Below are 15369 nucleotides of genomic sequence, written 5' to 3' on the forward strand. Positions count from 1 at the left end.
ACACACACACACACACACACACACACACACACACACACACACACACACACACACACACACTCACAAATAATGTGTTGAAGCAACCCAGTCAGAACACATTAAAATAAACGTCACAAAAATTAACAACAAAACAAGAAGACAACAAGCAGCCAAGAGAGAATGAATAAAGCAGGTGAACTAAATTGGTAAAGGTCCATCTTTTTCTTTCCACATACATAACTTCTCCCTCCTTCCATGTTTGAAAACTGCCCTGGTTTTAGGGATCCATAACTGATAAAAATCAGCAGGCCAGCAAAACAGCAAATAATTATTGAGTGTGATATTATTTGATTTTTATTATCATTTGATTTTCTCTCGAAATTGTATTTTTATACACACACATATGTAGTGATTTTAATTCCATCATTATATCTAGAAGTAGTCATTAGTTGTAGTAGTAGTAGTAGTAGTAGTAGTAGTATTGCTCTTAACTGTACTAAAAATCTACAGTGATGGAATAAAAAAATTATAAAGTATACAAAAATAGATAAGATCACGAAGACTAAATTCACTGCTTGTCTACGCCATCTTGAGGTGAAACTAGGTACTACATTCTTCCTGTTCCGAAGACGTCTGCTCAGTTGATTGTGCAGATTGTGTACTTTTTCTTCGAGATGGTCATACATTTAAAAATGAAAAAAACAGCAACTTCAACTTATCTTTTACCCAATCTAAACTTTATCGGATTAATTTACCATATTTAGTTATTTTATATGTTTGAACAGGTTATATCTTGTGGCCTCAAAATATTTATTTCCCTGCTCAATGCGTACAAAAAAAAAATTCAGTGGCCACTCCAGCGCCCTGTCGAGGATAAGAGGGTAAGCTTGAAGAGCTGGTTACTCCTCTGGAGCCGAAGGTGGCGCTAATTCTCCTCATATGCTGGTCTACAACATTAAACAGACGATGAAGAAGAAGCCGTTCACGCGCTGGACTAATCACGTGAAACCTTGGGAGTAGGGAGGGGGGGAATAAACATGGCCGACGAGTCAGGGGAGGTAAACACAGCTGTTGAGGATGGCGAAGCAAAACAACAGCAAGATGAGTCCACAGTCTCGGAGACCGCGACCAACGGCGAGCCCCGGGAGAGCCAGGGGCCGGCTGAGAAGCCAGCGGCGGAGAGCAACTGGTCGGCTCCTCTCTTGTCCCTGGCTCGGAAGGCCACAGAGACGATTAGCAGCGGGGTGAGCTACGCTGCTGCCCCTAGAAACTCCTCTCAGGGGTCTGCTGTTAGCTCCCCGACTGACAAGGAGCCCGCAAATGAGCTCAACAACACAGCGAAAAAGCTTCCAGGTAGGCTGCCACTTTAACTGTAACGCTACCTTGGTCTTAACCCACTCCGCTAGTAACGCTACTTCCTCCTGAAGTTGCGGTTGGCTAACTGTCAGCTGTCAGGGCTCATGACTTCATGAGCTAAACCGAGATTACATGGGTTAGTGTCATTGAAGAGATTCAGGCGGCTCTCTCAGACTTGTACTTGATTCGTTTATTCAGCATTTATGGACCCAAGCCTGCATCTGTCTGACTTGACCGATTCAAGTGTTCATTCCTGGAATTGTATCCCACACAGTGTTGCCGCCCAAAGACCCCATGGCGATAGAGAGATCCAACCTGCTCAGCATGATGAAACTCAGTGTCAAAGTACTGATCCAGTCCTCTTTGAGTCTGGGCAGGACACTGGACTCAGATTACCCTCCCCTGCAGCAGTTTTTCTTAGTTCTGGAGCACTGCCTCAAACACGGGCTAAAAGGTGAGATGGTCCATCATATTCCCATGTTAATCTAGATTAGTATAATCAGTCATTGTTTGACAGGCTGTGGTGTTGTGTCTTGTTCAAAACCTCCCATACTTTGGTCTTTGGGCTCTGACTTTGATATTCAGAGATCTAACTTTAATCTCGGAGTTTGATTTCTGATTTCCTATTGACATTGCCACATTCTCTGCCCCGTGATCTGTGGCGGTGCCCCTTGTTTGAGGGGCGGCGCCATGGGTTGTATGATTATCACAAAATAAGCTTGAAAATCTCCGACTTAGGTGGTAGCCTCTCTGCCTGTCAACTTTGATCTGTGATGTCTTCAACCACCACAGAATCGAGTCACAGATAAACTGCACATACAGAGATTTGATGCATTCACAGTGAGAGGAAGATGTATTGTTGTGTCACTATGAAACAAGCTGAGTCATTGTTTCTGTTTTACAGCCAAGAAAACATTCATTGGTCAGAATAAATCCATCTGGGGACCTCTGGAACTGATTGAGAGGTTGTGTCCAGAGTCTGTTAATATAGCCACAAGTGCCAGAGACCTCCCCAGCATCAAGTATGTCCACATCCACTGAACCCACCTGCAGTGCGTGTGCGTGTGTGTGCGTGCGTGTGTGTGTGTGTGTGTGTGTGTTTCATTATTGGCAGCTTCGTTTTTCTGTTTTTGCCTCTCAGGACTGGTTTGGGAAGAGCAAGGGCTTGGTTGCATTTAGCACTCATGCAGAAGAAAGTGGCTGACTATATGAAAGCCCTGTTGGATCGCAAGGATCTCCTGAGGTCAGTAGCCTAGATGTAAGTAATAACCAGTCATTTTCTACAGTTACAATTTGTTCTTTTCACACCCAAATGTAGTGAGTTTTATGACTCTGGAGCATTGATGATGGAGGAGGAAGGGGCAGTGATGGGGGGACTGCTGGTCGGCCTCAATGTCATCGACGCTAACCTGTGTATTAAAGGGGAGGACCTTGATTCTCAGGTGAGTGCCGCGTCGTCTCTCCGGGCGTGGACATGTCACACCTCATCCTGTGTTTTGAGAATGAAGATAAACATGGATAGTTTCTCCTCTTCCTTTAGGTAGGAGTCATTGACTTCTCCCTCTACCTGAAAGACTCCACCAACAGTGAGACACCAAAGGAGTGAGTAGCTGCTTCAGATGGTTCTGATGGTGCTAGAAATGTCCAGCAAATCACCAGTTTATGTATTGCTGCTCCACCATTGCAACTGTAGTTTATCCACATGTTCGTTTGTCTGTCAGTGACACCAAGATGACGGCCATCTTAGACCAGAAGCATTATATCGAGGAGTTAAATCGTCACCTCAGTGGCACCGTTACTGACCTTCAGGCTAAGATGGACTCTCTGGAGAAGACCAACAGCAAACTAGTGGAGGAGGTGAGAGATTATGCGATTTTTAAAGCAACGATCTAAAACCAGTTTGTGACAAATGCGTGTGTGTTTTTCCTACTGCAGCTGACAGCAGCGACTGACAGGATCAACTCTCTACGGGAAGAACAGGAACAATTGAAAAAGGACAACGAGTTGATCCTTCTGTCCAGCCAGAAAAAGGAAGAGGTCAGAATGCATCTGCGACCAACTGCAGCAACACAATGTGAGCTGACGAAAACATACAAGCTGTACGGTGTGTTTGCAGGCGGCGCTTCAAGACAGCCAGACGGAACTGGAGACATACAAACAAACACGCCAAGGCCTGGACGAGATGTACAACGTTGTGTGGAAGCAGTACAAAGAGGAAAAACGCATTCACCAGGTCAGGTATTGACAGTCATCAGCACTGAATGTGAAGATTAACACGTGAAGCTCAGTGTGAACACATTCATTCATTGACGGAGCTTTACGGCGTGTAAAAAGAAGCCGGTGTTCATAACAGGAAATGTTCTTATAGCTGAAAGGTGCTGGTGAAAGTGAAGAATTCAGCAATTTTTGAAAGATGTTCCAATTTCTGACTTCCTTTCCGTGGCCGACCCTTGTGAGTCTACCACCTTAAGAAAAATGCATAGTGAGACGTTCAACTCTCTGAACCACCAGCGTGTTTGTCTAACTGACAGTTTCCTTCAGATTCAGTACCACAGTTCTAATGCCATAAGTTATTCAAAAGAAGCACAGAAAATTTTATCAACCAAAAAAACAGGCTAAGCGTCGAATAAGTAGGTGCAACATTTTTCCAAGTATGCCAATTTAGCCAAATATATATCGAAACACTGAACTTTTTTTTTTTTAAAAAACACTTTTTTTTTTGTATATAACAAGCTGTTTAACTATTTATAAAAGCTCCAATGAATATTTCTTGAATTTTTGTCACATGACTGTTGGTCTCCGCTGAGTCAACTGAGTCCTCAAATGATTACTCCAAGACCAGAATGCATTGATTGAATATAGGAATCATCAATTCACATCAAATCCATGCATTTGCATACAAAAGCAAACTTTAGTACCTTACAAGCTACTCAAAAACATACAACGCAAGCCAGTTTTACACTTATTTTTTTTCAGCATCAAGAAACATTTACAGTATTTAGAGGAAATTCACACTAATAATCCTGCAAATTCAAAAGGACTAACCATGGGGAGAGTGTGTGTTGCTGTGTACCGCATCATGCACAAGATATGGCACACATAATTGTCTCTAAGGACACTTCATGAGTGAAATCTGACCATGAGCATGTGGTTTTGTTAAAGAAGGGAAAGTATACCGCATAATGAGAGTATAAAGTTTGTATTAACTGTGGTGTCCTGTGATGTGTGATGCTAGGAGCTGGAGCGTGAGCTAGAGCTGCAGCTTGGGCTGAAGCAGGAGATGGAGATGGCCATGAAGCTGCTGGAGAAAGACTCGCACGAGAAACAGGACACTTTGGCAGCCTTACGACTCCAACTTGACCAAGTCAAGACTCTGAATCTTCAAATGTTCCACAAAGCCCAGGTAGACATGCATGAACAGGCTCTGTACCTTTCTGGCAGCAGAGAACACACACTCATATTACCTGTTTGGCTCTGAAGGACTCGGAACGAGAGGCGGCAAAAAAGCAGGCAGAGGCTGAGCAGCTGGAGCAGAGGATGAATGAAATGGAGACAGCCATGATGGAGCTAGAGCAGAGGTTGGATTGTGTGTGTGTGTGTGTGTGTGTGTGTGTGTGTGTGTGTGTGTGTGTGTGTGTGTGTGTGTGTGCGCGCGCGCATCATAATTACAGTCATGATAAATTAATAATTTTGTGTGTTAGACTGCAAAATTCAGAGCAGGATCGCCAGAAGAGTGCCCAGTCAGACAAAGACATGAAAGTTGAGCTGGAGGGGAAAGTCAATGCTCTGCAGAAACAACTGAGTGACCTGGATACACTGAGGTGATTGCACAAACACACACACACACACATATATATATTTTCTTTGTAAAATAAGTAAAAGAACATATGTGTCAAAATACATTAAAAAAAACACTCTAGATGCAAAAAGGCTCAGTTTAAGTTGTCCTATTAATCTTCTTTTGTTAAATGTATTTAAGTCTGAAAAATGACCTCAGGACCACTGGTGTGGATGCCTAACCTCATATTTCAGGATACACCTCAAATACTTTGACTTTTTTCAAAGATAATTGAAATAAAATAAACAAGTAATGACTCTTCTTAGATGCTGGTTAGTAAATGTTATGAGTATAAAGGGATGCAGATGCAAAGCATATGTTACCAGGATAGAATATCAACATGGGTGTTTCCGTTTTCCCCAATAATTCACGCATGGAAATGAGACTGCCTACAATACCATGGTGGCCACCGGGGGGCAGCAGACCACTAGTTGAAAGCTCTGGGTTTAGGTGGTGAATTACTCTATTTTATTTATTTTTGTCAGTATTTTAATTCTATGTTGAAAGTTGTCTTTGAATAGAGCATAACACAGTAATAATAATTTAGTAATATGTAATAATTTTAATAATTTTTTAATTATTATTAGGAATTTGAATATTTATGCAGCTGATACATCAAGTCTAAAGTCATTTTAGATTTTTTCAAGTTTTTAAAGCTGCTATTCCAATCAATTTAATATCCAGTTTATATAATGAGGGAGTTAAGTTTTCATGTGTCCAGGACACTCAGGATTAAATTGCACTCAAACGTCACCATGTCTTCCTCTGTGTGCAGGCTGGGTTTGGAGAACGAGCTGCGCCTGGAGAGGGAACAGAGACAAGGTCTGCAGAAAGCTCTCCAGAGGGAGCAGGACAACAGTGTTGAACTCCGCACGCAGCTGCAACAACTCCAGGGCCTGCATGCGGTCAGTGTGTCTCACAGTGGAGTTCTGGTTGGCTGATACATGATTAAACATAAGAGGATGATACAGAGGTGCTTCTTTGCCATAGCTGTTGGGTTCATTTGATTCTGGGGCTCTGCCTTAAAGCTGAGGCAGCACTGATGGTGGTGTTGGATGATAATAGCTGGATATGGAGTCCTCTACAGACTGGTGATGCATGTTGTGTGTTGGGCTGGATGGTGCAGGAGCTGCAAGACTTGAAGCGGGAGAAGCAGCAGCTGCAGCAGACGTGCGAGCAGCAGGAACAGGCTCTGCAGGAGATGGGCCTTCATCTCAGCCAGTCAGTATTCCACATCCTCCTCTTGTCTTTATTTGTAGACTTTTCATGTCATGAGCTGTCTCTGTTCTCTTTGTCAAAGGTCTAAACTCAAGATGGAGGACTTCAAGGAGGTGAATAAAGCTCTGAAGGTAAAAATCTGATATAAAAGACACTTGTGTTACTGATGTGGTAGTAAGGGAAGATGGATCACGTATGTCGGCGGCTGTCTTCAGGGTCACGCTTGGCTGAAAGATGATGAGGCCACACAGTGCAAGCAATGCCAGAAGGAGTTCTCCATCTCTCGGAGAAAGGTACTTTTTTTTTTTTTTTTTTAAACTCATCCCGTTGGTAGTGTGTCGTCAGTCATTTCAACCAGCTGTTTGTGTGTTCAGCACCACTGTAGAAACTGTGGGGACATCTACTGCAACAGTTGCTCCAGTAACGAGCTGGCCCTGCCCTCCTACCCTCGACCTGTGCGGGTGTGCGACATGTGCCACTCGCTCCTGCTGCAGAGAAGCTCGTCCACGGCTTCCTGACACAACAGGTTCTATGAAACACTCATCCACCGTGACTTAACTACATTAGAAGGTCATCAAATCTGAGGGAGATGTGATTTGGTGTTCCATTTCCACTGTTGCCTGAAATTCAGGAACATAAGACTGTACCACACTGATGGGATGCACTATTAAGAGTTTATGCAGACTCTATTCTAGAGATGTGATTTTTGCATAGAAATGGTTTTGGCTATTAATTATGTGGCGCATCAGCTGACTAACTGACCATTTTAATGTGTTGTATTTCATCATTAAAACTTTGGATGTAGATTATGTTGCGACGCCATCAAGGTGAGGGATTGAAAAATTCATATTGTTCAAACTGCCACACATCCACTCTCTAGTAGGTAAATTTTTTCAAGTGATACAGGCAAAATTGTACAAATTACTGTAGAATGTTAAAAATAACTCTTTTAGAATGTATTAACAGCAGGGGGATTTGTGGCTTTGTCTCAACTGAAAAAAAGCGGTTTTCTTATAATCTGGACATGGTGATAATTTTTTAATCTTGATATTTGTTATAAACGAATAAAGTCTCCTGTTTTGCAAATGTTTGTTTCAATGAGATATTCCAACTAGTTTTTATTCACTTTGTGCACAGGAAATACAAATAGCATTTGAAGCAGTAGAAACCTTCATGTCAGCAGATTTGAAATTCAGCTGTCCTTGATAAAGCCCCCCCCTCAAGAAAAAGTGCCCATCAATAGTTGGACCTTAACAAAACATGCTCTGAATGTGTGATGTCTCAAATGTCACATTTTCATCTGGAAATAAAAAAAGGCCAAAATACTTTATGTAGAAGATGAAACGAGGTCCTAACATCAGAGGAAACCAGACATTGACATTAACCGCTAACGCCACCATCATGGGAGGAGTTAACTGTAGGGGAACAGCCGGGTGTTTGGACAACACCCACACAAAAAAAATGACACTTCCTGGTAATGAAAATTTAAAGAGCGGCTTCTGTGAACTGCCACATGTGAGGAATGGGGAAGATCAACAGTGATTCTCTGACACACACAATACCAGATAATCTCTCTTCTGCCAGAGGACCATCCGCGTTAAAAAAAATTACAAACCCTTTCCCTCCGTAGTTGGAAAATGACCTCATCTGACCCTACCCTACAATTACTAGGTGAGACTTCCGTTTCCAGTCCTTGCAGCAAAATGCTGTTAAAAAACAAAACAAAACAGAAGGGAACAACAACAAAAACTACATTCCCCATCCCCCACCAAGTCCATTCATAGAGCCTCTGCTTCCTCCTCCTCCTCCACCGCCGCCGCCATAGTAACTGCTTCCCATTCCGCCCTGGTTACCTAACAAGAGAGAGGAAATACAAACTATAGGACCGAGGAGTTCATAGAGGGGTCAAACACAGAAATATACAACATCTGTCCTTCAAGCCTAACACATGTTAAGGTACAACAACCAGCTGATTAACATGAGCAAACACAGAAAGAACAGGTGTTTGTCCAAGAACCTAATAGTGACAGAGCTGACACTCACTATAGTCACCGTAGCCACCCATGTTTCCTTGGCTGCTGTATCCACCAGAATACCCTGAGCTCAGCTGGCCACCACTGTAAGACGACTGGTTGCCTGTAAAGAGGTTGGAGAGGATATTAATGCAACTTCCAGTTCTACTTAATATGCAGCACCCATTCGTGTGAGTGCACATATCTAGTGTTGTATTAGTGAGTGCACTTTTGCATCCAAACATCACTCACCCATGCCCCCCATCATCTGGCTGCCATAGGCACCATTACTGCCACCTGCTGTTGAGTTTAAGAACAGCTCTACATAGCGGTGCTCTGAGGGGGCAAAAAAAAAAAAAAAATCATTAGCATCAGCATGGAACTGTAGGACACAGGGGATGGTCGTGTTAGACTTTATAAACTCACGCATGTTTGCTTTGTCTTTGGACATCGCTGCCACAGCGTCCTCGTGTGTTGCAAACTCAACATCTGCCTCGCCGGTTACCCTGCCATCGGGGCCAATCTCAATATGGACCCGCACTGGATTTAATGGTGAGAAGAACTGGGAAATGTAAAAAGGAAAAAAAACAAAAAAAAGGGGGTGGGGGGGGGTGTTAAACACTAACATCTGCTGTATTGTTTACTGATGCTAGGCTAATGAAGGCACGCCATGCTAATAGTGTCCTACATTGTAGATGTCTGTCTCTGTGGCTCTATATGGCAGACCCCTCATGTGAACACAGTGGCCTGTTGTGCTCTGGAAGGAAGAGCCACCATCGCCGTACCGCCCATCCGATACACCTAAATAAACATAACTAAGATTATCACAGGGTCTTTATTGTTCTAATCTTGTTTTTACTATGATAGTGAAGAACACACATGGAGAAAAGCACATCTTAAACAGTACCATCAGACACCCACCTCCTCCATAGCCTCCACGGCGCATTCTGTCATAAGATCCCCCTCGACCCATCATGTTGTAGCCGCGACCACCAGAGGGCCGGTCATAGGGGCCAGGCCTCTGCATGCCCATTGGCTTCCGCTGGGGTTCGTAATGCGTTCTCACCTCTGCACGGCTACTCTTGAAGATCTCAATGTACCTGAGAGCATAGAGATACCACAGTGAAGGCGTGGGCCGTGGACCCTGCACAGCTGCATGTGCTCATTACTGATGAAACTGGGCTATGCAGATGCTGTCATGGTGTAGTCCATACCAAGTAATTGTTTTGAATAGGTCATGCTAGTTAATAGGTTAAACAAAAACTTAGTAACTTGAGTTGCAAAAAGGAAGCTCTCCACATTGATACGGGCCGTAATGACTTGAACACTTTTCTTATGGTTACCTGGAGTGATTTAGAAATAGAGCATCCTGTGTCGTTGCCATGACAGCGATTGTCCTGTGGGGACCCTTCTGCAGCCAACTAAACATTACCTGTGAGCTCCACAGTCCTTGCGTACAGTGGCCCTCTTTTTTACCAGCAGGGATGCTCCTTACCATTTATTTATCAACCTAGACTGACGCTTAGTGCTGAGACACCATTTGCTCTCAAATCTTTCATTAGGATTGCTCTCATTTTTTTCATGGTGCCCAAGCACTAATTTTCCCGTTGAACATTGTGAATGTGTGGCTAGAGTTGGAGCTAACATGGACATTAGTGTGTGTTTGTGGTGAAGACTAACAAAAATGCGTACAAATTAGCCAAGCTCAATGTAGTGTCAGGTTTGTATTTGGTTCACATGTTGAGGGTGCACACCATAAGAAAAGCAATTTATCCAGCCAACCAACCAACCATCCCCACCTGTGCCCTATTCTTTCCTTGTGTTTCTTTAGAGCCTTTTCAGCTATATCCTGTGAAGCAAACTGCACGAAGGCCTCCCCCGTACTCCTCCCCTGGATGTCCACCGGCAATGTTATCCCATTTGGCACGATTTCCAACCCTTCAACCCAAGGACAGATAACCCCAGCGGGGGACATATTAAATCACATGCCCAATCACAGAGAGAACTTTCTCTAGAGAGAGATAGAAAACTTATGGAAAACTCTATACATCATCACACATACCAGTTCAGTTTCTAACCAGTGACTGGCAACTTCAACAACTTACATTTATTGTATTTTGGGGATAAAATAGAAATGAGAGGAGAGAGGAAGAGTATGAAAAGGGGCATTGTGTGGGACGTCGGGCTAGTATTGGTGTGTTGATGAAAAGATAATCTGGTGGGTGACATGAGTTACAATTAAGGTTCGTCCTTTACGTACTAATCTAACATTTGGTGTACTCTCTTTTCAACGGACAAGGAGTGAGGAGATGGGGGGGGGGGGGGACGGGACAATGACACTAGGGTAAGAGAGTGTCCGTTCAGTGTTGACACCCACTCCATCATTTGTAAGTTACCATTAGGAATAAACTTGAACCAACTCTTTACAACATTGGACCTAATTGGAGAAGGAAAAAAGTGATGGAAATGGGGATAAAGATGGAAATGATGGGAAAGGATGTTTGCATTAGGGATGTGCCGGTATTAAATTCTTACACTTAGATTAATGTGGACAAAAATCACACAGTCACTTGTGATAATCATCAAACCTCTCTTAAACACCATAATACAGTTAAATTATTTAATGTGTTATCATCTTCGCCCATAGAAAATATCACCAGAAAAGCCGACAGTTCACTTTGGTCTTGAAACACTGTGTCCCCGTGAGGAAACCTATAACAAGTCTCCACCTTGGTCTACAGGGCTGTCCAAGAATGGTGACACCATTTCCAAACCCATTTCAAGCCTTGACTCTTAACATGACATGGTCTGGGGCAGGGTAGGTTTGCTGCTTGTTACCACAGTGATGGAACCAAGGTAAAAGAGAGCCACCTTGGGGAACAGCACAACTCTGGCTTGAGGCTCCACATCCCACACTTCATAGTACACCCCTCCGAAGCCTGGTTCTCTGAACCGATTGTATCAAGAATGGAGTTTTGTAATCGTTTATCTAAAGAAACCTGATAACAGTAGACCTGTGCTGTGTTCAGTGACCTATGAAAACAGATAATTCCAGGTATCATTATCAAAATATGAAACCAGATTATATAGGTCAAATGGTATACCGGCACATCTCTAGTTCACCTAACAGGTTCCTGTCCTTGAACAACATAAAGCCTTCAAATGTTTTCCCCATGTATATTATTTCTGGCTTCCTTTTCCAGCATCATTTCCTCACAGTCACTGATATGGAAATGAATGTATTTTACCCTAGGAAAATAGAAAATACAAGCTAATAGTCATGTACCAATGTCACGTTGGACTTTGTAAAGAAGAAATAGGAATTCAACCGTGTCCGTGAGTGAAAGGAGACAAGAAAAGGAAGATTGGAAGGAAAAAAAACCCCACCAGAATTACAGGTAGTTTAGCACTGAGGAAGACAACTCTGTACCTGAGAAAAACTGAACGATCTCTTCCTTGCTGCAGCCGAAGGGAAGCCCTCGGAGTCGGACGAGTCCATCTCCTGCCGTCTCTGGACAGTTTGGTCCAGTGTGTTTCATGACCCAGTCCATCTCCACGTTGTTGGATTTGAACACTGTATCACAGAACACAAAGCTTTTAGCATAGTCCTAAGCAAGGACAACCTGAGTACCAAATACAAAAGCTATAATGTGTGATACCCACCCTCCACATATCTGTGGCCCATAGTTTCTCTGTCCTTCTTCACTGCGATCTTCAGGTCTTCCTCTGTCTCCAGCTCAACAAAGGCCTCTCCACTGGGTCGCCCCTCTCTTGTGTAGGTGAAGTGAATGCCGCCTCCATTGCTGACTATTTTGCAATCTGAATTTAAGATGTAACATTAAATTTCACCAAAACCAGCTAAATACTACAATATTCTTTCAAAGAATAAATAACACAATCATACCTGAGAAAAATCTCTGTACTTCATCCACTGAGCAGGACCAAGGAAGACCCCTGATTCGTACGACATATCCTTCATCAGCCATGACTGGTCTGAATCCCTTAAAGACAAATTTGGAGGTAAACATCTTTATAAATCCAAAACACATAAAATTGGTTTAGATTCTCAGTCATCCAGATCATGTTATCAGTCAACTGTAATGATTCAGTTTCCTTGAAGACATTTCACTTTTCATCCAAGAGGCTTCTTCAGCTGACTATGACACAGCACTTCAGATAAAACTCAATCTTTTTCACTGATTGAGAGACTTGAACCAGACTTTCCAGTAAGAAAGGTATAGTTTGTCCATTAAATATAGATCAAATGGAATTAATCATAATACTGATGCAGCTGCTAGTTGATCATTAAAGCCAGCCTTCACATGTTTTTACACTGACCTACAAGGGAAGGATCATATATGGTGCCCAACCCAACTGTAAACCCAAAACACTGTGTCCCTCTGTTCTAGTGGTTTTCTTCATGTTCTTGTGATGATCTCTGCCGTTAAACATAAAACTCAACAAGCAAATACTGATATGCAGACCAAAACTCATGGTTACGCAGTAAGATCCAAGAAACCGACTACACTGCTTATTTTAACTAAAACACCTTTTTCTACTCGTAGTGGTACTTATACAGCAAAAAGATGAAATATATCTGCTTAACCACATGTAATCGGTGGAAAGACCGACCTTCAGACAAACAGTCTGCATCACATAGCTATTTAAAGCAACAATTTCAGCTGTATGATGAATAAAAGAATGTTAAATATACAGACGAATGTAGGAAATAGTCCGGTGCAACCACTTCACTTGTACGGGAGCCACGAGTCGCGTCGCCGACAAAGCAGCGTCTTACATTGCTTCTATTCGACCATGTTCGGTGAAGTAAAACGTTACAATATGTGATTATACTTCCTGAGGATAAAAAGGCGGTTTCAAGTAGGAGGGTTCATTTATTTAAACAAGTGTGCAGTGCCTTCGGCATGCTCGCCACCGCACCCAGACTGAAGAACAAAAGCGGCCTTCTCAGCCTGCGCCATGTTATCAACGCTACAAGTTAGCTTTAAGGCTAGCATTGGAACATAGCGTGACACAATGTGGTATACCCACAAAAGGCTATACAAATACATTAAAAAAATTAAAAAGTTTTTTTCAAGAAAATAAAGTCAAATAGTCACCGCTTTCATATATTTACCTGGCTCAACCGTGGAAACAAGACGTTGGAGTATGTATGAACGGGCCTGAGTGTGCGTGATGCAGCTGAAAGCTTGCCCTGGGTTGCCAGAAGAAGTGAAATCTCCCCCTTTCAAGTAACACAAAACGACGGACGAAATTGCTGCTTTTGGCTGAATAAGCCACACAGTCACATCATTCAGTATACTCAAGGGTGTTAAACACATTTTAAACACGATTTGTATGCTCGTGTTTTTTGTAATGCAATAATCATATAACTGTCCAATTATACTGTATTATCTAAGACATCGCAATAAATGTGGGTTTTGTACATATCTGGCAACCTGGTCTGAATAACCAACGCCTCTGCTCCGACTGTCCCGCGTCTACGCCCAAAACGATGACGTTGCCGCCCCGGGCTGGCGGGGTGGCATCTCCTACCCCTCGAGCCCCTTCACATGGAGTGCCTCAATGCCTTGTATTGTAAAATGTTCTCTGTGGCTCTTTTTCCACAAGAAGGCCACACGGAACTCATGCGTGTCAGAGCTAACGTAAACAATACTGACTAACGCTGGAGCCAGACCATTTAACAACATCGAGGCATGTTATTATGTTAACTGATTAGTGTGTCATATAACCAACTTATTAGCTTTCAATAAATGCTGACAAGGGACTGAAAGACAGAAAACTATTAATTTAGCTGCAGTAAGCTTTTGAACCTTGATGACAAGATTTCTTTTTAAAATTTGGGGAGAGACAAGAGCAAGAGATCTGCTTCCTTCACAACCACTGACACTTTTGTGTGGATTGTGATGGATAATAACCCTTATTTTAACAATTACAGGTGTGACACATTGTAGTGTGTTTTACAGGAAGACACTTTGGTGTGGCGAAGCAATACAACTTGCCCATCCCAAATCGAGGGTGCATCTGTTAGAAGTGGAAAGTTGCTGGATATCCATCCATTCATCCATTTTCTATACCGTTGTCTGTTAAGGGTCGGGGGTGGCTGGAGCCTATCCCAGCTGACATTGGATGAGAGGCAGGGTTCACCCTGGATAGGTCGCCGGTCTGTCACAGGGCCATCAGGAGCAAGTAGGGGCTCAGTATCTTGCTCAAGGGTACTTCAAAATGGTAACAAGGGGAAGTGAGGATCGGACCAGTGACCCAGTTGCTGGATATTCATACTTCATTTGTTTGAGGCTCATAGTCACATCAGTTGAATTCATGAAATATGATCTTTTAGGCTATAAGGCATTCAGGGTATAACTTAGCTTGGTCTTTATAAATAAATGATCAATTTCAAATTATAAAGCCATGATAAGTATGGTGAGTTTTCTGAATTTCTATATTTTACTCAGTACTTTTTTTATGAGAGAAACTTTAAATGAAGAGGTTTTTGATTCTGACGGTGTACTCATGTGTGGGTGTGGAGTGCTTAGCATGTGAGCAAATCTTCCAGTTGTGAGTCATATGAACAACTATGAACCGCATATGAGTGAGTATTCATGTACCTTTCCATTTTACAATCATAATTTTAAAAGTAAGTGTATCAGTTTTGCCACCAACATGTAGGAGCAGTCCCCCGTTGTGTTCTCTGAGTGTGAGGTTTGTAATTGTCATGGAATACATATGGATCCATCCATTTGACCAAAAAAAAAAATCCCAAAAAATTTTGTTAAAAAAACCTAATTCCCCCCAAAGAGTCAATTCAAAATGCTTCAAATAAAAGAAAACAATAAAAGAACATGGTTGAGTTAATCAGTTTTATTCAGGAGAGATGCCTCAAGTCTTTAGATTGCAAATTACAAAACACACATTTGTAATGGTTCAGATATAGTTTTTTAAATG

The 15369-nt window shown here is 42.5% G+C and overlaps 2 protein-coding genes across 2 annotated transcripts; one reads left to right on the forward strand and one right to left on the reverse strand.

Annotated features, from left to right (window-relative positions):
- The first annotated feature begins 981 nt into the window (after window positions 1-981).
- Window positions 982-7485, forward strand: rufy1 (RUN and FYVE domain containing 1). The gene is made up of 17 exons (XM_086223178.1): window positions 982-1332; window positions 1610-1789; window positions 2240-2357; window positions 2477-2578; window positions 2654-2777; window positions 2876-2937; window positions 3057-3192; window positions 3271-3372; window positions 3452-3568; window positions 4571-4738; window positions 4816-4913; window positions 5037-5156; window positions 5949-6078; window positions 6300-6394; window positions 6474-6522; window positions 6607-6684; window positions 6766-7485. The coding sequence occupies exons 1-17, from the start codon at window positions 1017-1019 to the stop codon at window positions 6907-6909; spliced, it is 2139 nt and encodes a 712-aa protein (XP_086079304.1). The 5' UTR covers window positions 982-1016; the 3' UTR covers window positions 6910-7485.
- hnrnph1 (heterogeneous nuclear ribonucleoprotein H1) lies at window positions 7463-13657 on the reverse strand. The gene is made up of 11 exons (XM_086223179.1): window positions 13541-13657; window positions 12308-12404; window positions 12067-12222; window positions 11834-11977; window positions 10203-10341; window positions 9325-9503; window positions 9092-9204; window positions 8830-8965; window positions 8656-8739; window positions 8435-8527; window positions 7463-8244 (listed from the first exon to the last, which is right to left on the reverse strand). Exons 2-11 carry the CDS (start codon window positions 12387-12389, stop codon window positions 8141-8143), a joined length of 1230 nt encoding a protein of 409 aa, XP_086079305.1. The 5' UTR covers window positions 12390-12404; window positions 13541-13657; the 3' UTR covers window positions 7463-8140.
- Between the last annotated feature and the right edge of the window lie 1712 nt (window positions 13658-15369).

This window comes from Aulostomus chinensis, chromosome 13 (assembly GCF_037954235.1).
Source record: "Aulostomus chinensis isolate RoL2024-O1b breed Wild chromosome 13, RoL_Achi_v1.0, whole genome shotgun sequence".
Lineage (NCBI taxonomy): Eukaryota > Metazoa > Chordata > Actinopteri > Syngnathiformes > Aulostomidae > Aulostomus > Aulostomus chinensis.

Coding starts and splice junctions, on each gene's coding strand:
- rufy1 (XM_086223178.1), top strand. CDS start 1,017: ATGGCCGACGAGTCAGGGGAGGTAAACACAGCTGTTGAGGATGGCGAA. Junction 2,358..2,476: donor AGAGACCTCCCCAGCATCAA/GTATGTCCACAT, acceptor TTTGCCTCTCAG/GACTGGTTTGGGAAGAGCAA. Junction 2,579..2,653: donor GATCGCAAGGATCTCCTGAG/GTCAGTAGCCTA, acceptor ACCCAAATGTAG/TGAGTTTTATGACTCTGGAG.
- hnrnph1 (XM_086223179.1), bottom strand. CDS start 12,389: ATGGCTGATGAAGGATATGTCGTACGAATCAGGGGTCTTCCTTGGTCC. Junction 10,342..11,833: donor GATCGTTCAGTTTTTCTCAG/GTACAGAGTTGT, acceptor CTTGGGTTGAAG/GGTTGGAAATCGTGCCAAAT. Junction 8,966..9,091: donor CAGAGACAGACATCTACAAT/GTAGGACACTAT, acceptor TACATTTCCCAG/TTCTTCTCACCATTAAATCC.